The sequence below is a fragment of the Gymnoscopelus braueri genome, assembly GCF_963280865.1.
Source record: "Gymnoscopelus braueri genome assembly, chromosome: 12".
In the NCBI taxonomy this organism is placed as follows: domain Eukaryota; kingdom Metazoa; phylum Chordata; class Actinopteri; order Myctophiformes; family Myctophidae; genus Gymnoscopelus; species Gymnoscopelus braueri.
In genome coordinates this window covers 24221870-24246270 of record NC_137614.1, presented here as the reverse complement: position 1 = coordinate 24246270, position 24401 = coordinate 24221870, and the positions used below count along the sequence as shown (strand labels likewise).

General features: G+C 40.3%; 2 protein-coding genes across 2 annotated transcripts; one reads left to right on the top strand and one right to left on the bottom strand.

The window, feature by feature from the left end:
* Positions 1–1268: 1268 nt before the first annotated feature.
* On the bottom strand, positions 1269–6625 carry comta (catechol-O-methyltransferase a). The gene is made up of 6 exons (XM_080444861.1): positions 6559–6625; positions 5794–5956; positions 5414–5531; positions 4635–4828; positions 3657–3788; positions 1269–2499 (listed from the first exon to the last, which is right to left on the bottom strand). Exons 2-6 carry the CDS (start codon positions 5944–5946, stop codon positions 2320–2322), a joined length of 777 nt encoding a protein of 258 aa, XP_080300987.1. The 5' UTR covers positions 5947–5956; positions 6559–6625; the 3' UTR covers positions 1269–2319.
* A 1870-nt stretch (positions 6626–8495) lies between these two features.
* cdk16 (cyclin dependent kinase 16) lies at positions 8496–24079 on the top strand. The gene is made up of 17 exons (XM_080445084.1): positions 8496–8892; positions 11372–11512; positions 11655–11783; positions 13248–13351; positions 14133–14246; positions 14814–14870; positions 15613–15727; positions 15957–16051; positions 16553–16615; positions 16783–16906; positions 17536–17656; positions 18082–18179; positions 18342–18447; positions 18982–19024; positions 19619–19709; positions 20479–20538; positions 21425–24079. The coding sequence occupies exons 2-17, from the start codon at positions 11389–11391 to the stop codon at positions 21451–21453; spliced, it is 1473 nt and encodes a 490-aa protein (XP_080301210.1). The 5' UTR covers positions 8496–8892; positions 11372–11388; the 3' UTR covers positions 21454–24079.
* Positions 24080–24401: the final 322 nt, after the last annotated feature.

Sequence of the window (24401 nt, the reverse complement as noted above, 5' to 3'; positions counted from 1 at the left end):
AGGTGCACGCACATCCACACATATTTAGACGGGTGCTGGATCACACAGGCAACACTGGAGAGAGGAAGAGATCTGTGCGCCGTCTCCTTTATTAAGGAAGCGGTAAAACGTTTCAGCCTCTGCGGCCTTCGTCAGGTATACTCATACCCCGGCCCAGTCACAGGCCACAGGTCACAGTCCCGGCCCAGTCACAGAGATTGAGTGCGTCCTCCACAGACCCACGGACAGGACAGACAGATATTCTTAGTGTTTCTGTTCTGGACAACCACCAGTTCGACCGAATTCCCACTCACCCCAGGTCATCAGCAACACACATGCCAAGTTTGAAGTAGATCGGTCAGATGACACCTGTGTTACTGTATGTACAGACACAGGTTTCGTGAATTCATAGATAATAGTGAATAACTGCTATCTCCCTCAAATATTTACTGAAATATGGAGTTCCACGTGTCATCATCAATATGACGTGACTCACGTGAGTCTTGGTGTATATGGAGTTCACCATGTTACAGGGAATCCATACCGTTATTGTACCCTGTCTTGTGTCTTTGTGGAAAAACTAAAAAGTTGCATTGATGTAAAACCTCACCTCACACTAAAAGCATTGATCCAACACTACTACTACTACTGTGTGTGTGTTGTGTGTGTGTGTGTGTGTGTGTGTGTGTGTGTGTGTGTGTGTGTGTGTGTGTGTGTGTGTGTATGTGTGTGTGTGTGTGTGTGTGATGATGTAGGCTACTGTATCATAGCCTAAATTATGTGTATCACTAGTATATAGCAGCCTAGAAGTTGTCCTCTTTCAAAATGCAAGCACAGAACAAATCCTGTTTCCAGAGGGTGCCTGCTAAAATCAAAGATCATATGTTTGATCTACTGTACAAGACTCCCCAGACTGAGTCCCCACTATCATTTATTTGCCCAAAATGCCACTGTACCGCTGTAGACCACCGCATGTGTGCCTAATGTTAAAGTAAATTGTTAAGTAAACGTATTTACTTTATAAGACATATAGGTGAGACAAAGATGTCAAATAGATACATAAGTTTGCACCCACGCCCAGTGCAGTACAGCTCCAATATTAATCAGAGTAGCATGTTGCCATCTTGTGGTAGAAAAGAGAAGTGATAAAAGACCAACAGGAACAGATAGAACAGAATCTACATTAATAATGTACAATACTGTATTATTCATAATCTTAGATAATATACCATAAAATATTTATCAAAATATACATATACATTTTTCAAGACTTCTTAATGAACAAAATTATTGTGTTAAACATTATTTGCAAATATTTCAACCTTGAGAACAAAATAGACAAACATAAATTTGTATTTCTACCATTTGAACTTTACTCTTTCTTGTAAACTGTAGTAATACAAATACAATATGTATCTAATGCAATAATTAACACTTGAAGCACAACCATAATTCATTTTGATAAGTAATGTATGCAAAACATATAGTACTATCTGTAATACAATGCAATAAAATGACTAATGTTTGTCAGCAATGTATGCAATACAAGAAGTATTGTATTTAATAATACCCATTACATTTGATAAAACATTCAATAAAGATTTTCATCACAATCTTTTAAAAACCCAATTTTATCAAAATGCTGTAGTCTAAATATATAGTCTGTATGTATGCAGTCAGTATTTAATATAGTAGTCTGTATGTAATCGACATGTAGCCAGTACATGGGCTATTTGTTGTGTGTACAGTATACAGTAGCATAGACCTACGTGAAGTAGTCTGTGGTCTATGTACTAGTCTGTGTAGTGTGCTGGTGCTCTATTGATATATGAACCACTCTGACAGCAGGGTCAAACTACGGCAAACATTGACTTCCAAATGAAACGCCTTCTGTGTAAAAAGACTAAACCACATTCAAGCTGATTGCTGTCTGAACAGATTTAACCATGTTTAAGTTCATAGTAGACAGACAGATCAGATGTGATGTATAAACATTTGTTTTGAATTTACACAATGAAAACCTCACACATACTGTATACCCACACATGCGCACACGCATGCATGCCTCACTGATTTCTCACTGTCTCACTGTCTTTCATTAGAGTCCAAACGAGGCACGCACATCCAGCACATTTTACACAATTTACACAGGTTATGAACAACAATACATACAATGACAAGATGAAGGGAAGTCCGCACACTGCAATGAACAAAGCTCCCAGGAAGTAACTCTAATGAGGACAACGTTTCAACCCAACATGGGTCTTCATCAGGTCTTCCTCACTGTCTTTCATTCTCTGCCCCCTCCCTCTCCCTTCCCCTCTCTCTATCTTTCTCTGTCTATCCCTGATAGATAGATTTCTCCAGTCCGTCGTGTACAGCTGTATATTCCAGGTGAGCTGTGTAGAAACAGCTGCTGTACTTACTGCTGTTTCTGACATACTGAAGGTAATCCGGAGTCCCTGGACAGATTACATTGTCAGCTAACAACACAGAGCCAGCAGACAGAAGACCACCGGTCTAGAAAGAGAGGAGAGGAGACACAAATATATAATACTAAATACATTTAGTTTTGAGTTGAATAAACTAAGTAATGGTTTTCTAAAGCTTTAAAAATGACATGAGCAAATGTGTGTACTGTAACCAGGCAGTAAACAACACCTGGTATGATTATCAGCAAAGTCAGTTTAAAAACACAGAAATTACTCATTGTAGTATGTTTAAAAGCGAAAATTTAACTGAAAATATTGACATTCTAATGCTGTACACAATTCCCTGATCCAATAGATGCATTTGTGCACCACTGCTCTTGTCCTCACACTGCAGAGCTGCTTCAGTTGGTTGTCTACTCTGTAGCCGGTTAAAAATAATGCTGTGATGGATCACAGTGCGATCCATCATACTCTGTAAAATCCTGACTGTTAACTTAAAGGAGAATTTTGGACTAAAGTTTTCTTACCTTTTCTATGACGTTATGATATCTTAGGATGAATGGTACAGTAGAAAAATTTCATAACTCCACCCCTGAGCCGCCACAGCTTAAAAGGTGCGCGGATAGGCCTTAGGTTAGATCACATATTTTAATAGCTTTTTTTGTAATTTTTTTTGATGAGATCTGACGTTCATAGTGACTGAACACTATACAACCAAAAAAAAAAAAAAAAAAAAAAACAGAAGTCTCGCTAGATGAGATTGAAATCTCGAGATTTCAATCTCGTCTAGCGAGACTTCTGTTTTTTTTTTTTTTTTTTTTTTTTTTGGGACAGTGTTCTGTCACTATGAACATCAGATCTCATCAAAAAAAATTACAAAAAAAGCTATTAAAATATGTGATCTAACCTAAGGCCTATGAAATTTTTCTACTGTACCATTCATCCTAAGATATCATAACGTCATAGAAAAGGTAAGAAAACTTTAGTCCAAAATTCCCCTTTAAGTGCGGGAGTGTACAAATGTATCCAAATGGACCAACTGTTTACATTTGTACACTGTCAGTGTTTTCAAATGGATCAATGATCGTAAACCTTATTGTGAGCTACATCTAAAAAACTGTCAACCTGCAAGATGGACTTTAAATGTCAAATGTTGGGTCGGGATCATCACTAGGGTCACCATCGGACTGGGGTTATGGGTCTGGGTTTAGGGATCAGGGTTAGGGGTTATGTACAGTATGTTACCTCCAGCAGTTTGAGGTCAGGGAGGTAGCGGTCTTTCCAGTGATCCAGGAAGACAAAGTCAAATGTTTGAATACCGAACATGGCAGCCATCCTGGGGATCAGGTCACCTGATGCTCCCTCCACTAACACCACCTGACAGCAACACGAAAAAAACAACAACGATATTTAATTAGATTAGATTCAACAATAAACTAAAATATATGTGATGTAGTGGCTTCTGAAGGGAGGTGTTACATTTTGCAGAGGAAAATGATTTATACAGGTGGTGTAAATAGTTTGTCAATGTTTATACAAATTGAAGTGGGTCAGGCTGGATGTCGTCTGTGAATTACAGGTTTAATGGGTCAATGTGCCGGTACTGTAGTTACAGTATTAGCATTTTGGGCTTGGATAACTTATCTTAGATGTTTTTCAAGCAGTGATGTGGTGATGTTGATCTACTGATTTCTAAAAGAGTGTTTTAAATATGTAGAGGAGTTGGATTCCTTCAGAACCTGGCCTCCCACACCATCACTTCCAGCAGATTCTCAACTTCACACCTTTCCTCCTCTAGCATCTATCCCACAGTACCTGGTTTCTGTTCCGAAAAGAGGTATAGAGGCTGTCTACTATATCCGGTAATTTGCACACACATACATGCATGTGCCATTTCCGTATCCGCTCTAGACTCAGACCGGACCAGCAACCTGCAAAGTGAATTGATCCCAGTCTAATCACATAACAGTTGTTGTCACTGCCAGTCAAAAAACAGTTCTGCAATTATTATCGGTTATGACAAGCTGACGCAGCTAATATGGCAGCAGCATTGACATAGTGTAAGGCCCCGGTGGCCAATTGCCGTGTCTATGTATTTATGTCTATGACACACACCTGGAGAGGGTGGACCACCACCTGGTGGTCACTGGGAACTGCCCAGAACAAACAATCTCAGCATCTGTATCAAACCAGTGACCTTCCAAGCAAAGGCCAACCCCTGACCTTGTCCTGAAGCCCAGCGTGCTGGATGACCTGACGTGCCACCGCGGCACACTCAGGGTTCATCTCCACGGTGATGAGCCTCGTCTCTGGTGGTAACAGCCTGGCGATGCGGACTGTAGAATAGCCGCAGTATGTCCCCAGTTCTAATGCTGTCGACGGACTGGTCTCCAGGACAACTGAATCCAAGATAGCACCTGTGTGTGTGTGTGTGTGTGTGTGTGTGTGTGTGTGTGTGTGTGTGTGTGTGTGTGTGTGTGTGTGTGTGTGTGTGTGTGTGTGTGTGTGTGTGTGTGTGTGTGTGTGTGTGTGTGTGTGTGTGTGTGTGTGTATGAGAGAGAGAGAGAGAGAGAAAGAGAGAAAGAGAGAGAGATTACAGCACGTTCGTATAGAGCTAGTAGAATCCACAAACATCAGTGCACAACAGTTTGACCATGGAAGAAATGGCTTGAAAATGCATTGAAACAATTGAAATGCCTTGAACTCTTTAAAGATATCATTTGGCTGCCATGATCTTACTCAACCACTGACACCCGATTACCCTCACATCCATAATAATGAAGTGCCTGGAGAAGCTGCTGCTAAACAACTGGCCCACAACTGGATCCCCTGTGTGTGTGTGTGTGTGTGTGTGTGTGTGTGTGTGTGTGTGTGTGTGTGTGTGTGTGTGTGTGCGTGCGTGCGTGCGTGCGTGCGTGCGTGCGTGCGTGCGTGCGTGCGTGCGTGCGTGCGTGCGTGCGTGCGTGCGTGCGTGCGTGCGTGCGTGCGTGCGTGTGTGAGACCTTTTTCATCTCCTACGTTCATGGCCCATTCACTGTTTTTACAGAAGTGATCCACAGCAGAGATTACACTGTCAGGATTTCCTTTGGTTGCATTTCTCTGCACAGCCTGAAGGATGCGCTGGAAACATAAAAACATAATAAAAACATAACAGCAGTTTGTCCATATTATCTCACTGCAACCTGAACCGTGTCAGTGTCAACTTGTATTACAATCATACTCATTTACACCAGGTGTGCATACTGCATAATAACAGTTTTTCCATGACACATACAAACACACTGTAAATATACAAACATGCATGCACTCGTACTGACATAGTATACATATATACTGTACATATATGCATACATACTGTACACACGGTACATACAGTACATACCTGGGGTCGAGTCTTTCGGGTCAGTACATCCAGAACCCGTTCGGTGATGACAACATGCCACAACAGAGCCCATCGTGCATTGTAGTGAACCAGCCATCTGAACAGCCCGTAGAACCCAACACATACAACCACCAGTATCAGTGCCACCAACATTCTGGTCCCACTAGGAGAGAGAAAACTATGTTTGTATAGTCTTCATAACACGTTTTCTTTTATTTGGGAAATTATATATTTTGACATTTGGTATGTGTGCGTATGCATGTACAGCCACAGTTGAGTACAATACTGCACTGTATTTACTCAGATTAAGTCATTTTTCAACAACTTTTCTTTCCTCGCTGTTCCCTGCAGTTAGTTTTTCCTCAAATGTAGCAGCTGGAATAAGCTCAAAGGCAATGGTAGGGTGCAACAAAAGGTGTTTATTCACCAACACCAAAAAATACAAAAGATGGCAAAAAGGACAACATTTCCTAAAACAGGAGACACTGTGCATGGTATCCAGCTCTGTTCCCCAGGGGGTTTTACAACACTACATATATTTTGTTTTGTTGCAGACACTATAGGTACATTCACAACACTACACACGATCGGGTAACACTTACTCATAAGGTACCCGTAATTACCGTATGTTCACATTACTACACATCAAATTGTTTGTTGGAGAAACAGGTTTCATTACAACATACAGGAGTTAAGTTTAGCTACAGACACCAAGTACATTTATTGTACATTACTCCACGTTTTATTAGCTATAGCTAGTCTTACCTTATAGCAAGAAGAGAAAAGAGAGAGCTGCTTCACTGCTTTTCCTTCTCATGAAGAGCTCAACACAGTAAACATCTCTTTCTTTCTCTCTCTAGTCCCTCCCTCTCATGCTCTCTCTCTCTCACATTCTTTTCTCTCTCTCTCTCTCTCTCTCTCTCTCTCTCTCTCTCTCTCTCTCTCTCTCTCTCTCTCTCTCTCTCTCTCTCTCTCTCTCTCTCAATGTCCTCATTCAGGGCTCTGAGAGCTGACAGTGCTCTGAAATGTGCTATATAAATAAACATGCCTTGGCTTCACATTAGTGCTTCAACATGGTTTAGTTAGAGAAACTAGGCAGGTTTACATTACTACGCCTACATAAGATTTTGGTTTAGACATTAGGTATGTTTACAACTACACATGATTTTGTTTTGTTACAGACACTAGGTACAACGCTACACAGGATTCTCTCTCTCTCTCTCTCTCTCTCTCTCTCTCTCTCTCTCTCTCTCTCTCTCTCTCTCTCTCTCTTTTGTTTGTCCTGGCTGGGTCAGCTTTAGATTCATCCCTGTTGACTTAGGGTTTGGAATACATTTGAAGCAGTCAGGCCAGTTTAGGCTGGGTAGTTTGGTTGAGCTTTGAAAGAACATAACGTTTGTTTTTGTATGTATGTATGTATGTATGTATGTATGTATGTATGTATGTATGTATGTGTATGTGTGTGTGTGTGTGTGTGTGTGTGTGTGTGTGTGTGTGTGTGTGTGTGTGTGTGTGTGTGTGTGTGTGTGTGTGTGTGTGTGTTGTTTGTGTGTGTGCGTGCGCCAGACATTCAGAGCAGCTGTAGGCTACTGAGGCAGACCTGCCATGAGAAATATCCATCACACACACACACACACACACACACACACACACACACACACACACACACACACACACACACACACACACACACACACACACACACACACACACACACACACACACACACTACACACACACACGGCAGCAGGGGAAGGCTTTCTCTGTCGCTGCACTAGCGGCATATTATATTGGATGGTCTGTTCAGCAGGGAGTGGAACTGGAAGAGAGGGATAGCATGTTCATGTTCATGTTCCTCATCTATACAGTCAGCTGAAAAGAAGCTGACAGTGTATCGGAGGAGACATAGTTGTCCATACCCTCTGCAAACCATTGATTGATTGATTGAATACTTAAATGACATTTTTACAGGCAGTACAATGAGTTAAAAACAGGCCAATTGGATGACACAAAAAGCCAGAGGCTTGTTTCCATTCTGGTCCATTAAACATTCAACACTTAAACAACTGGACAACAGAGCAAAAAAACAACTACACAACAATACAGAAAATATTGTAAGGAAGGGTGTATCAGGGACTGTATACACATGTGGGAATTGAGAGAGTAAATTGGGGAGATTCTTTTTTAATATAAATAAATACATAAACTCCACCAGTTGTGTTATGTACACTGCACCTCGTTCATTTGCCAGGACCGTTTTTCAATAATCAGTTTACTGTAGCTTACTATGAATCTGACATGGCCCAAGTTATGGCAGAAAAACCCTTCTTTATGGTTAAAATTAATCTTTTTTTCAGTTAAAACATGTTACTTACTACAAAAGCCCTTTGTAATAACGACAATAAACGAACAGCGTCATCTGGTGGCCAGAGAAGTAAAGTATCCTGTTTTAATGATCCCCCATAAGTCTCCAATCCATCAGTCAACAACAACTGAAGTTCTAATTATCAATAATAATAATAATAACATGAATATGGTTTCAAAAGTGTGCAGATTTTTTTTTTTTTTTTACACAAACAAGCTGACCGGCAGAAGAGTTAATCTTATAGGTCGTAGCCATCTTTCCCTACCCTTCCAGAATGGTACAGTCCGTGTCCTCCCATCTGACAGTTTACAGCAGAGAGAGAGGGTCGGGAGTCGGGACTAGTCGGAATGGGCGAGTAGTACCGTATTATTTACCTTCATCCGCAAACACACAAGCTGCACGTCTTCTTCAACAGACTGGAGGAGAGCGCATCGCAGTAAGAGACTACAAGTAATACCAAAGCATACACCAACGATCGCGATACGAATACGTTTTTTTATGCAGTAAAAGCTAGCCTGGCAGCCTGCGCACATGCACGAATACGTGTCTCTCAGCAGCAGCAGCAGCAGCAGCACTGACTCAATCCGTTGTGATCCGTTCGCATCGAGCCGCTCCTCCATGGGGACTGACTGACAGACAGAGACAGACAGACAGACAGCGCGCGGTCATGGCTGAAGACTTCTGGGACTAACAGATTACACACAACCACCGCATTATAGAGACAAAGCCCTCCGGTGAGTGAAACTGCAGGCGTGTATAAATACGTGCCATTCGACATACTGTATTATAGCCTACGATGAATACGTTAATAACCACTTCATAAACCGCTATAACTGGCCATATCTGAGAATCTTGACTGATCGAGTGACATTATGTTGAAGCTCTGTAACGTACAAGAATCAACAATGTAACGTATCAAGAATGCAATGTCCAGAATCAACTGCAGACATCCATGTGTTGTGTTCGTTATGCCGTTAGACAAGCCAGCAGCTAGTGGGTTAGCAGTCTTTGGACTGAATATCAAAACGCTCGCCCCAAAACCCAGTCGCCCCGGGGTAAACCCGGCGACCTCGGAACGGTCGCCACCTGGTATTCCTAAACGTAACCACAGTAAACTATGCCTAAACCTAACCTGGTCCGCGAAAAAAGATGGGGGCGAGCGTGTTTTGGGGCGACTCTTCCGGTTGCCAATTTGGACTTGTATTATTATACCTCTTTGCTGTATGCTAGCTTGCTACCGGTGAACGCTTACTGTGGACACTTGATTGGCTGGCAAACTATAGCTAATCCTTGTAGATGTATGTATTGGTTAGTTTGCCAGCTAGTTATACAACTCACTGATTGGCTAACTAACGAGCTTACAATTTCTGTGGATTCACAGATTGGTTGCTTGGACCAATGGAGTCTACAAAATTATACATGGGGTGGCAATGGGTGGCACGGTGAAATTTAGGGGTGGCATGAATTAAGTATTATATTTTGTAGGGTAATTATGTATATAAATATAATGTATAACTTTTTCCACTGATGGTTGTTACTTGTATACAAGACAGATGGTACTGAAAAGGTAAATACATATTCCACATGTTCTATGTGATATACATTCAGTTCCCTCCTCTTTTCAGATATCTTATTTGAAATGTCCATGAATTACTGGTATTGGATTTGAGGCTGTTAATTATTCTGTTGATTGGGACACACTGGACTACAAGGGACAATATGTAAAAATGTAATGTTCAGGAGTTCATCAATGTGTCCGAGGTGAATGCTATGCAGGGTAACAATTGGAGTCAGTCAATAGGGGAGTGTGTGGGTCAAAAAGGCTACACACAATGTAGTTACAGACTAAATTTCAGTTAAGTTAACATAGTAAACGTATCCATGCTTTCCAAGTAGTTTGCGCTTCCTGTGTCTATTTTTCTGTCAACCAGCAGACAGGGAGGGAGGGAAACAGAGAGCTTATTAATTATTAAAAGCTAATTAATTTTGATTCAGGCTACACACAATGTAGTTACAGACTAAATTTCAGTTAAGTTAACATAGTAAACGTATCCATGCTTTCCAAGTAGTTTGCGCTTCCTGTGTCTATTTTTCTGTCAACCAGCAGACAGGGAGGGAGGGAAACAGAGAGCTTATTAATTATTAAAAGCTAATTAATTTTGATTCAGCTTTTGGCTGCATCATTTCAACAAATGATAGGCGTGACAAAAGTTGACCATTCGATTTTTAAGAGCTTTCATATACAGTAGGACTGTCTGCTGTAGGTTAGGCTACTTAATGTGTATGTTTTCAAGGATCTGTCCATGGTGCTGAATATGTCACACACATTGCCAGCCACTCAGATACACGTACACATACACACAGATACCACAGGGGTACGTTAGAGAAAATGGACAAAATAAATAAATTACTCTTTAATGATAATACTTTGAATAACTTTGTGTGTGCTGAATGATCTGTAAAGTGTTTAGGGTTCAGATGTGCTTACTAGTTGGGCGATTTCTCGTTGAGCAATTGAGCACAAAATAGCAACATAATGGAGTGGGTGATGTGTACTCAGTCTGCACAGATCACCCAAGATCTTTATCTTGTTCTGTCCATGTACAAGGCCTTCGCAATAGAGTAAAAGAGTTACTGAAACCCCCCCATGTCTCAACCCACTACATCCTTGTACGTGTACTTTTGTGGGGAGTGGACTAGTGCATCAAATGTGCATCAAATCAAATGTGACTCCTGTCATGACTCCCCTCTCTCTGCTCTCGGTTTCCTATCTCTAAATAAAGCATAAAATGCCAAAAATGTACATGCAGAAAAGCACCTACTGTAGGGTAGACAGAAATAGGATCACCATGACAACACCAGAGGCAGAAACTAATATAAGCACAGTAGCACACATTCCCAGTTGCTTTCATTGAAACGGCAAAGTGATATCATATGCCAGTGATTCTCAAACGTATTAATTTCAAGGACCCAATAGCTCTTGAGTTATAGACCGGTATTGTCCCTTTGGATCCCCGTCAAGAAACCCTGAGGGTCCCTGGAACCAGAACCCCTGTCATATGCCTATTGGTCAACAGATGCTATGCTACACCACTGGTTTTGGTTGTGTCACTTCATCCTTCCATGATCTTTCTAGGAATAGTGTGTAATGCATTGCACCATGTCTGACACAGAAATGACTAGAATGTAATCATAGAATGATTACCTGTACAGGTGCGCTGACACCCCCAATGGAGAGCATGAGGAAGATCAAACGCCAGCTGTCATTCACCGCAGGGAGGGGTGGGGAAGGGGGCTGGGACAGAACCATCAGCGAAACAGTCAACCAAGACGTGACATCACACAGCGACTCCGGTAACTATACACTTAATACACACACGCATACACATTTAAAGTCATTCATCATTGATTCATTGTTTTGTTTCTTTGATTGGGTTTTCTTAGGATTCTTCATCCTTTCCTCTTTGTCTCTCTTTCTCTCCTCTACTTTCTCAAGAGGTGGAGTCAGGAAGTGTTTTAGGCCGAGGAAGTTCTCTCCACTCTGTCCTCCAGTCATACAGTTCCTCCCTGAGGAGACCCAGAAGATTGGGTAGAAGTCTGAGCTCCTTCCTCCACCACAGACTAGGTACTACTACTGCTACTGTATACTGTACTACTTCTACTTACTAGTACTTCTACTATAGAGTATCTGAGTGGGTAGAGAGGCCTCTTGGGGATTGGAAGGTCAGTGGTTCACCCCCTGTTCCACCCAGTATATGTGTTGTAAGTAACCCTGAGCAGTCACTTAACCCCTAACTGCTCCACACAGGCTCTGTATTAATAGTGCCCACTGCTAGGATTTACAAATGGATACATTAACACTGAGAATTTTACTGTGTACTAGAGCCCTATGAAATGTCTTAAATTGTTTACCCCAAATTCCGTTTTATTTGTATTTTTGGGGAATGTCAAAAAGCCTTTGTATTAATTTTTTATCTATTTCTGCAATTACCCTGTGTGGGTTGACCGATAATTGTCAATACCAGTAACTGACTGACTGACTGACTCCCCACTGTTGAAATGCACGTGAGCGACAATCCCACTGCAAACAGCCAGTGATGTGCTGGTATCCCATTTCCTCATTCTACTTTATCAGCAAACTCAACACAGAAACATATTGTTTGATCCCCGTTATCCCACACAGCCAGCTATGTGCAGGCATTTCAGATTTAACTGGACAAAGTTGGCTTCTCTGATGCTGGTCTTTGTTGTTGCTGGTAGAGCTGCGATATATTGCTATAATATATTGATACTGTGATATCATCTGTAATTTTAGTTATCGTAGAATTATGATGTAGCTTAAAGGGATAGTTAACCCCCCAAATTACCTTTTTTCTATCGATTACACAGCTCATGGAGACTTGAATTCATGGGGATATTTTTGTTTTTGTCGCATTCCTAGCCAATAATTTGATGACCAGCAGCGTCTCCGGTAGGAGACTCAAAGTGTCAACTTTGAATCTCCTACGGGAGACATTAGCATCTTTCCGCTCATCAAATTATTGGCCTAGGAATGTGACTATAACAAAAAGATCGCCATGAATTCAAGGCTTCATGGGGTGTGTAATTGATAAAATAAGTATTTTTGGGTGAACTATCCCTTTAAATGTTGTCTTTTCCTGGTCTTAAAGGCTGGATTACAGTAAATTGATTATATTTTCTGGGTTAGGGTTATGTATTAGATGCTGTTTTGTCATATCCACATTATGTTACTCCAAAACGACTTTGTGAATAACTTCTGAAAGCACCAGTAGTTATCCCCAAAATATTGTCACATTATCGATATTAAAGGGATACTTCACTTTCACATAAAATAAACATTTAAAAAATATATTAAAAATAAATGAAAAAAGTAATGGAAAAATCACGGCCCCCTCACGCATTAGAGTGTCCTACTAATGTGTGAGGGGGCCTTTATTTTGCCATAACTTCTTTCATTTTTTTTTAATATTTATTTTTAATGTTTATTTTATGTGAAAGTGAAGTATCCCTTTAAGATGATTTTATTGCGATGTTTGATTATGTCCACTAAGTGTATGTTTGTGTGTAGAGATAGTCCATGAAGATGTTAAGATGCGTTCTGATGGGGAGAGTGATCAGAACTCAGACGACCACAGTCCTGTTAGACTTCGCCTCCGCAATAAGAATATTGAGGTGCGAGCGCACACACACACACACACACACACACACACACACACACACACACACACACACACACACACACACACACACACACACACACACACACACACACACACACAATTTCCCTCCCACGATCATTGCATTTGTCAATACATACACACCAAAGGTCGTGTTAGGCTGGTAATTACTGATTTTGGCCTTTTTTTAAATGACAAATACTGGAAAATGTAATTCCGTCTGGACATCTTGGCCTGTATAAAATCATCATATGATTATGGTACTTGACCGACACTGTAATATCCCCTCTTGCCGACTCTTCAGCAACACTAATTAATTCTAACAACATATTAATTATAACTTTATGAACAGACATAACTAGGAATTGTCCGGTAAGTATTGTCCAACACAGCACTTACTACAGACAGATGGACCTCCATGTAACATACAGTTGGCTGTGGTAACTCCACATATATTGGAGGAGGAATGTGGTTGCCTTCACCTTCAAGTAGTCCAAGAGATTGACATGCTCAACTGACAGGACTATTCTGTTGACTTATTGTCAGGGAGTGGTTCTAAACATACACAATCACAAAAGGAACATTTTCCATTTGCACAAAATAACTATATATATTGCCAATAAATGTTACACTGTCAGATGTATTTCAAGTGTGTTTGTGTGTGTGTGTGTGTGTGTGTGTGTGTGTGTGTGTGTGTGTGTGTGTGTCTGTGTGTGTGTGTGTGTGTGTGTGTGTGTGTGTGTGTGTGTGTGTGTGTGTGTGTGTGCGTTTTTCAGGACATCAACAAGCGTCTGTCATTACCAGCTGATATTAGACTCCCCGATGGCTACCTGGAGAAGTTTAACTTTAAAGAACAACCTCTTAGTAGAAGACTACGTCGAGTTTCACTGGTATCTACTTTACTTTGCTGTACTATGCTGTATTCTACTATGGTCACCCTTACGCTACTACACTCTACTTGTCATTACTTTGGCATTACTTGTCCCACACTATTTCACTGAGCCAATCTTGTGATGATCTAGACTAGAGAACATCTCTGATCAAATCTGTATTTGACAAGCATTTAACTGACAAAACGAAAGTCGAAGCTGCCCACGGTTAGTTCCTGTTGGCTTGGTGCATTTGAGTCCATGAACTTAAAGATACCCTACAGTATGGCCACTAACCTCAAGTCAGTGGTGTGGCAACACTTTGGTTTCCCCTTGAGTTAAATAAACAAAGAGGTTGTAGTTGATATGCAATATATCTTGTCAGGCAATAACTCAAAGATGACAGGACAAGGACAAATTAACAGGCATCACAAGGACAACGAGTGTGGAAAGATATTTCTCAGCCAACTAAGAAACATTTTGCAAAACAAGACTGATAGTCTACAAATGGCACAGTTGTTAATGCTGTAAAATAATCATGCCTTTTGTCTTTGTGCCTGTCTGTGTTTTGTTGTCTGTCTTCTGCAGTCAGAGATTGGTTTTGGGAAACTGGAGACTTATGTCAAACTGGACAAACTGGGAGAGGTATAAAACCATGCCTTTTCTTTCTCTCTCTGTTTTAATTTCTCTTCTCTTTTCTTGCCTATCTGTATTTTAATATGCTCTGTGCAGCACTTTGGTTCACCCTTGGTCGTTGGAAATGTGCTATACAAATAAAGTTAGATTTTGATTTGATTTGATGTGACTTCTGAACCTGTGCTCAACTCTGACCTGTACTTCTGACCCCTTACACCAGGGGTCTTCAACAGGGGGTCCGAGATCCCTAGGGGGTCCTAAGAGTTACTTCAGGGGGGCCGCCAAATCTTATTCTGAGGGGAACATTAGCCGAAAATAGCAGATCTACAAGCTCACAAAGCCCCGCGCTGCGAGGCGTTGTGTGCTCGTAGATCTGCTATTTTCGGCAAAGAGGTTTGGTGTAGAGGGAAAAAAAGAGCAGACCAGGTACAGAGCCAACGGTCAAGTCTACTAAGTATTGAGGGTTTCAGTGGTTAAATGTCTGAAATAAACTAAAGACATTAATTCACACAACACTGATAGTCTTTGAAGCTATCTATGAAATCTATGAAAAGGTTTATTCTGCAACACAATTTTATACAATATGTAGTGGGGGTCTCTCTCTGCTTCATCTTTCTCTCAGTTAAGGGGTCCTTGGCCTGAAAAACGTTGAAGACCCCTGTCTTACTACTACACCTGACCTTTAAACCATAGAGTTTTATTTTACTTACATAATATTATTACCTCTCCCTCTGTCTGTCTATCTCTCTAGGGGACTTATGCTACGGTTTATAAGGGAAAGAGTAAACTGACAGACAACCTTGTTGCTCTGAAGGAAATCAGATTGGAGCATGAGGAGGGAGCACCTTGCACTGCCATCAGAGAAGGTTCCTACGTTACACCTTGCTTACTACATAGCACTTATTAGACAGTGATGAAAGAAGTTCCCACATTTCTTACTTAATAGCACAGTGTAGAAATAGTAGTAAAAGTGTGGTTTTCCAAATTTACTTAGGTTAAAGGGTATCAAAATCAAAATATACTTAAAGTACTAAAAGTAAAAGTACTCATTATGCAGAATGTCCCATTTCACACATTCTTTTTTCTTCCTTTTAGTGTCACTGCTGAAGGATTTAAAACATGCCAACATTGTCACGCTGCATGACATCATCCACACACAGAAGACTCTTACATTGGTGTTTGAATATCTGGTGAGTTACACGCATGCACGCATTTTCACACATGAACTAACGTTTATCCTGTGACCCGAGGAAGTCGGTCGTATCAGCGGATCTCCAAAGATATCTATAAATCCCCATATATGGATCCCTGATAACTCATAGTTCTGAATCATAGACTATCCTCCAAGTATATGCCATATATGGAGATCCCTGATGGCATCAATATGATATCCTTGTACTGACATCACAGCCTGACCTCCAAGTGCTATGATAATGGGAAATGGGAAGTACTCTGACAACGGCCACAACTAATACAATGGGTACAACGTGAATTGCCTAACTGGAGGGGCGTGCGTTCCCAGCAGCACTGTTCCCAATGAGCATCGGCCTAGCAATAATAATAACCTAGATTTTTATCCTGATTCACTGATTAAGAGTCCACAGCTCAGTAGCCATGGAAACAACATATTTATTTACTTTTCTAAATGTGTGTTTATGTATGTGCATTTTGTGTTTGTGTGTGTTTGTCAGGACAAGGATTTGAAGCAGTACTTGGATGACTGTGGAAACTGCATCCATGTTAACAATGTAAAGGTAAAAAAACATTTATTATAGTTTAATACAGAAACATTTTCCACTTTTCTCTTAAGTTATAGAAATAGAACTATGAAGAGTTGAGAAGTTGTTATTCCAACATTTATTAAAGACTTCACTTGGAACTGAATTGGTCAATTAACATTTACTTTCCTTTTCCTCTGCAGCTGTTTCTGTTCCAGTTACTGCGAGGTTTAAAATTTTGCCACCACCGAAAGATTCTTCACAGAGACTTAAAACCACAAAACCTCTTGATCAATGACAAGGGAGAACTGAAACTAGCTGACTTCGGTAAACAGAGAGAGTGAGATGGGGAGATAATAAGCTCACAGAACTGGAATTGATACATTTTACTGCCATATTTTTTATATGAAACAACTAGTTTAACTATCTGTTTTATGATGTTTCCTAATAACTAGAACTGGAACTAGAACTGGAATTGACACATTTTAATGCCATATACAGTAGTTGCCATATCGACTCCCTACTTGAATTCTAGAGTGCCTATTTTGGGCCTAACATCCAGTGAAAATAGCAGATGTACAAGCTCACAACTCGTCATGTTGCGAGTTTGTGCATTGGTTGTTTTCGGCAAAGATATTTAGTGTAGACCAAAAACGGGAGAAGGCTGGTAATGAGCCCTTGGGAATCCGGTCAACTAAGTATAGGGTTTAAGTGGATAAGAACCACTCTATGCTGTACTAGAATGATTAAGAGAGAGGACATTGGTGCTCAAGCACTCTTGAATGTCAGGAATGGTTTGACTTTGCCTCCTCTACTGGGATTATGTCTCTGTGATGTCACCTGTCCACAAGAACACAGAATGTCATTTAGACCTATTAGCTGAGTGACTGAATGCTTTCTTTCTTTCTATCCAAATCAAGTAGGTTTTACGGTTGAATGAATGTTGTTTGTCTCAGGTTTGGCGAGAGCAAAATCCATACCAACTAAAACGTTCTCTAATGAAGTAGTGACGTTATGGTACCGTCCCCCTGATGTGCTGCTGGGCACTACCGACTACTCTACACATATAGATATGTGGTGAGTACTACGAATACTACTACTACTGCTACTGACTATTCTGACATACGTTAGCGCTACTACCATTAGTAGTAAAGGTTTATTTATTCATCACACTGCCCACAACAATGCTTGATAGCGGCACTGTGTGTTTGTTTGTGTGTGTACTGTATGTGTGTTCCTGTGAACAAAAGGACACGACAATGAATGCACAGATTTTCATGAAACCTTGGCAGTAGGCTGCCCCAAAGAGATGATTAACATATGAGTCGAGAAGGTCAAGGTCATTACTCAGGTCAAAGTCAAAATCGAGAACAGATGGGTGGATTTTCAAGATTTTTTGGGGGGAATTATCTTGTACGGTACGGTTCGGCAAACCAATGCGGAACATGCTCGGAAACATTCTGTGGTGCTGTGAAAAAGCTTGTGTTGCATTGCATCTACAGGGGCGTGGGATGCATTTTCTATGAGATGTCGACAGGCAGACCACTGTTTCCAGGATCTACAGTAGAAGAAGAACTGCACTTTATCTTCAAACTACTAGGTACAATGCGTGCACACACACGCACGCACGCACGCAGCTAGACAACACTAGGACCAATGTTTCTGATACTACTTAGTTTAAGTTGAATGTAATGTTGCTGACGTGTGTGTGTGTGTGTGTGTGTGTGTGTGTGTGTGTGTGTGCACGCGCTTGCATGTCTAGGAACTCCCACAGAAGACAGCTGGTTTGGTATCAGTCGTAATGAAGAGTTTCGGTCCTTTAACTTTCCTCGCTACCACGCAGAGAGAATGATGGACCACACACCTCGGTATACCCCCCGCCCCCCTCCCCCCACACACACACACACACAAATATACATGAGGATGAGAATGGGAAGGGAGGAGGAAGTAGAGAGGGGGGGGTCAAAATAAAAGATATTGGCAAAGGGCCAAAAAAGAAAAGAAAAGAAAAACCTTGTTAATGCATGAATATTAAAAACTATGCTTGATAAGGTACACCTCCCATGCGCCATCCTCATTGGCCATACCTCCTAAGAATTACATTTCTCTTTGTTAATGTGTACATGGGCACCTGTAAACATGTCAAATGTCTTTTAAAGAAAACCTTATAATAAAATAAAAATAAATTAAGATAATAAGCTGTTTGGTTGTGGAGTGAAACTGCCTTAAATATTTACATTAATTGTGTGTGTATATGTTTATGTTCATGTGTTTTTCTGTGCGTGTGTGTGTGTGTGTGTGTGTGTGTGTGTGTGTGTGTGTGTGTGTGTGTGTGTGTGTGTGTGTGTGTGTGTGTGTGTGTGTGTGTGTGTGTGTGTGTGTGTGTGTGTGTGTGTCTCCAGGCTAGACAATGAAGGTGTGGACCTCCTCTCCAAGTTACTGCAGGTACCACCTGAATAACATCTCTTCATCACTCTACTGTCTACTTTCTTCTTACTTAAAACAGCACTTTTAAACAACTATATAGCATATTATGTCCCACAACATTATAAAGTTACATGTTTAAGCAATAACAATCATCCTTCCATAAATGTATAGACGGGGGGGTCCCTGCTCAGGACTTGACTGTATTACTATGTATAGGGGAGAGAATGAGTTTCATCCTGGCATTTGCCAAGGCACCAAGGCAGAACTGCCAGTCAAAGCAAAGACTGGCCAATCACAGCACGTCCTCCCCGGACATGCTTGCAGAGACTCTTGGGTAATGAAGTCAAAGACGTTGGCTGCAATGTTATTTGTGTCCAAAGTGGCCACTGATACCCCAAATTACTAATTATCTGTATGCAATATGAATCAATGTACTGTAAAATAAATGCAGATTATCTCACTTGAGAGATGCATTAAACAGATTCAGATATGGTACTGTTTGGAGTCAGTGTATGAGTCTTTAATAACAAATAAGCTTATGATTTTGAACTAGGCAAACGTTGTACTTTGGTGTTTGTGTGTTTTTGGTGTGTGTGTGGTGTGTGTTTTCAGTTTGAAGGGAAGAAAAGATTGTCAGCAGAGGAGTCAATGAGTCATCAATACTTCAGGAACCTCGGAGATCAAATTGTAAAACTGCCTGACAGTAAGTAACACACAGACACACACACACACACACACACACACACACACACACACACACACACACACACACACACACACACACACACACACACACACACACAGATAACTTGAGAAAGTGATGCGCTAAAACCCACCTTCAGGATGAGAACCGGTGCCTATCATTCAGGGACCACAGCAGCATCAAAAGGGACAAAACATTTTTATGAAGTTTAATAGGTGCAAATAATAACTTTAACTATTAAACTTAATTAAACATTTTGAGATGATCCGTGTGCTCCAGCTATTTCCCTTCTGACTTAATAACATCCATCGCACAGAACGTTTTTAATATAAGAGTATATACGAGTAATACAGTCATTTTAGATAATACAAATGGTATAGTGATTTTCAAAAGGGTGAATTACAGTACCTATACCTAGCAACTTGAAAGTCTCCTTGGGTGTTTTTTCCACGTTTCAATATGAACAGCAATGAATGATGTTTAGTGTCCATTAGTGTTTAAAGTTTGACTAGACTGATACATTTTTCAGTATTGTTCATATTACTGTGTTCGGTTGTGTTCAGGTGAAGTTAACTCAAACAAATTAGAGCGTGTTTCAAATAGTGGTTTAAATGATTACTGGCTTTGTTCATTCTATTTGCTCTTTGAATGAGCCTTGGATTGGTGATTAATTAACGTGTAGGCAGCCAGCCTATTAATGTTCTAGAAGTGGTTGTATATTATACATTATATTAATTAAATATATTGCTTTGTGATTGTTGTGCTTTAGCATCATCCATCTTCTGTTTGTCTAACATTCAACTGGAGAAAGAAACGCTGACAGAACCTGGTAAATATCACACACACACACACACACACACACACACACACACACACACACACACACACACACACACACACACACACGCGCGCACACACACACACACACACACACACACACACACACACACACACACACACACACACACACACACACACACACACACACACACACACACACACACACACACACACACACACACACACACACACACACAATTTCTTTGGTCCTTTTTGCTCACAATTAACACCCCCCACACTTTTCTGTGGTGCCACTGCTGTTGTACCCTACTGGCTCACCTGCCAGTGAGTCGCCCCACTGGGAAGACATAGAGCCTCTGTCCTACTCCATCATTCCAAAAGTTTCAAACATAACAGCTGCTCTCCCTATTTATTTATTTTTTACAAAATTAGCAGTACAGTTTAGCTGCAATCACCAATTACGGGGGCCAAGAAGGCACAGACAGAAACGTTGATACATAGTGGAGTTATGTCGTTGGTTACAAAGTTGTGATTTGTAATGTTTGTGTAGTGAAACGGAATGGTGAATTACTGTGCAAATGAAATGACCAAAAATAAATAGGCCTCATGGTCTAAGAAGGTCTATGGCTGAGGAATAAGTTAATAACTTGCATTAAGACAAGCTTGGAGTGTTGAAACCTTTTGTAACTATGTGTAATCTATTAAAGGTATGATGAGCAGGATGTTCCCTCTGGAAAAAAATTATAAAATGATCCTACTCAATCATTACGTATGGCCCACTAGTATTTTGTGTCTGCAGAGACCCTGCCTTCTGCCTGTATTTATTACTTTTGAAGATTCTTTGCAGTTTCTGTCAACCTTTGTGTGAGCTTGCTACTCTCTACCCCCCTCTGTCTCTCTCTCTCTCTTTGTAGTCAAGAATGTATCCAGTCTGCTCTGCTGAAAGGTTTAAGAAGATGATCAAGAAGAAAGGAGGAAAATGAGGACTGAAGGGATTATTCTAAATCCTTCAATAACTAAAAAGGATAAAATGTAGACATAGAAACATGAAAGGGTGTGGAAAAAGCAGTTGAACTTTAACCGCAATCAATGTATGGTGTGACCTGACAAATATAAATAAATCTAGATTCACGATCAATATTTTATCTATAGATATAGTTACTGTAGTGTCAATTCCATTGAGCATTACTCTCCTCTCCTCAGTCCCCAGTTCCTCAGGCAAGACAACACTTCCTTACTTTGACAGTGAATTTAATTTTCTTCATGTTTTGGCTGATTGGTTCAGAGAGCTACAGTATGTAAAGCTATTATGGGGCATGCTGGGAATCATGTTCTTCCTGGGTCCTGTGGAGCCTGTTTATTTGTCTGGTTTAGAGTTAGGCTACTGTATGTTTCCTTTAGAATTTGGGTATGTTTGGTTTCGAGTTTGGGAATTTCTGGTTTAGAGTTAGATACGACGGGTATGTTTGGTTTAGAATTAGGGTATGTTTGGTTCAGAGTTAATGTATGTTTGGTTTAGGGATACACCGTTTGGTTTATTATTAGGGTATGTTTGGTTTAAAGTTGGGGTGTGTTTTTAGGGTATGTTGGGTTTAGGGCTAGGCTGTTTGGTTTATTGTTAATGTTTGGTTTAGATATGAGGTTCCTGGGACTCTTTTTATTGATGCAATAACAGCTCCTGTCTAAGGCAATAAGACCTTCCAAACAAACCAGTAGGTTTTGAGATGCATTGCTCAGAGGAAAATGTGCAAGATGTCACCTACTAAACACTCCACACAGGGGGTTGTTTCTGCAGTTATTTTTATATTAAGCTTTGATATTACAGTTTTTGTGACATTGAGCCAAAACAACTATGTTCAATTCCTCTTCTAGGTGCATTTGGCCTTTATCATAAAGCCCTGCCCACCAACCTCACCTTTTTTCAAACCAAGTCAAACAAACTATTGATTTATGAGATGGATAATCTGTGAGGATTCTTATGGCTTCATTCTGAAAGAATAATGCATATTAATTGTGTTGTTTGTTGTTCAAAACACCAGTTATATATTTTTTCAGGTGGTTTTAAGTTGATTACAGAATAATTTACATTTCTTGCTAGAGAGCGTTACCTATAGAGACCTGACTCTAATTGTTTAAGCTGCTGTGAATATTTATATATTTATGTACTGTAGGCCTATGTGTGCATGTGGAAATCACATTGAATTATTTAAAGAAATACAATGTACAAGCATTAGCTTGTATAGTTCACCAAAATGAATCATCAGCTATAATTTAGTAGCAGGCCTGAGTGCTAAATAAACATACAAATTAACGGGCATGAGTGGATTTAGTCAACTGGAAACTATACAGTCATATGCCTGACCTCTAATCCTTGACTATGGTCAAGGTTTTCCACTTCACAGTGATCCACTCTTCTCTACATTTGATAGATTCTCTTATTGTGGGTTAACTCTTTGAATGTCATTTTACTATAAACACTTTATCTATTTAGTATTGTCCTGCCAGTTTTTAAATAGGTTGGGGTTAGGTAAAGTCATGCATGGGTTAGGGTTACGGTCATGGGTCAATCTTAGGGGCCAGGGTTCAATGTCGAGGGTAATTTCAGGTCTTGTCGATGTTGTTGGAGGTAACATATTGTTCTCTTTCTCTCCATTTGCCTGAGAAGGGGAATGTCTTTGTAAACAATAACTGCATTACATTTTGACCGGATCTTGGATTATTATGTAATAATTTATTTAATGATGCATGTTTACCGCTAGTCATAATACGGTTCTAAAAGTTTCTATTCTTTTACAGTTAATACTTCACAACTGCTATTACACTGGCACAGAAAATCTGTTTTCTGACTCTTTGATCCGGAAAGAATGCAAATCTGAGGCATAAAGTACAAAACTGTTTAGATCCACAACAAAAACTAAGTATCCGAACAATAAAACAACCTCTATTCCCACCACATGTCATTATGTTAAAACTGTGCCTTTCTATATGAGGCTATGTACTGTATGAGCAGGTCCACTGTGGACATTAGTGTTACCTTCAGTGTCTACAGTCTCATGATCATTCTCACATTCACATTACACTTTACCATTGAATGTCTACAGGCTAGCAGAATGCCAACAAAGACCCCAAATCTAACCCCAACACCTTATCCCTAACTCTAGGGTTGGGGATAACCCTAAATCTTAAATGTCAGCTCTAACCCTAACCCTTGTGCCACAAAGGGTCAAAAAACACATTTTCTCCTTTTTAAATTAAACTGAAACATATTCTGTTGCCATCAGCCTTTTGCCACTGTTCAAATATACCAAAGTTATCAGCATTATATTGCATGGTAGAAAGGATTCTTCTTTATCTTACTTTGAAGTGGGGTATTTTCTATGCTGTTCTTTGAATATCCTACCATCTTCCAGAAAGCACTGCACATGATAAAATGCTGTGAGTGTCCATGCTAGGAATAAAAATCCAAGTACGAAAGGTGTCTTGAAAGACCATATATTATAAATGTTGTAAAACAAAGTTATTTCAATGTATTGAAAACAAATACAATTAAAGCTGTACATTTTTGATAACTTAGTTGGTTGTTTTTCCTCACGCCATTAACGAGCACAAATATGTTGAAACCCATGGTGCAGTGGTGTTGCAATGCCATTCATCCTTTGTGCATGCGCCATAGCAGTTGGTCCATGACTGACTGAATTTAACATTCTATGTGCATTGCGGCTTGCTGGCCGGTGCCATCGGAAAAACAGAATTTCGATATTGAGGCCCAGCTCGCTTAATCAGATTTTCCATGAGATATACTGCATATATTTGAAGGCTGCACTCTGGTTGTATGCACTCTACTTTCTAATTCCAACAGTTGTCAATTATCTAATCTAGTCCTGGAGTCTC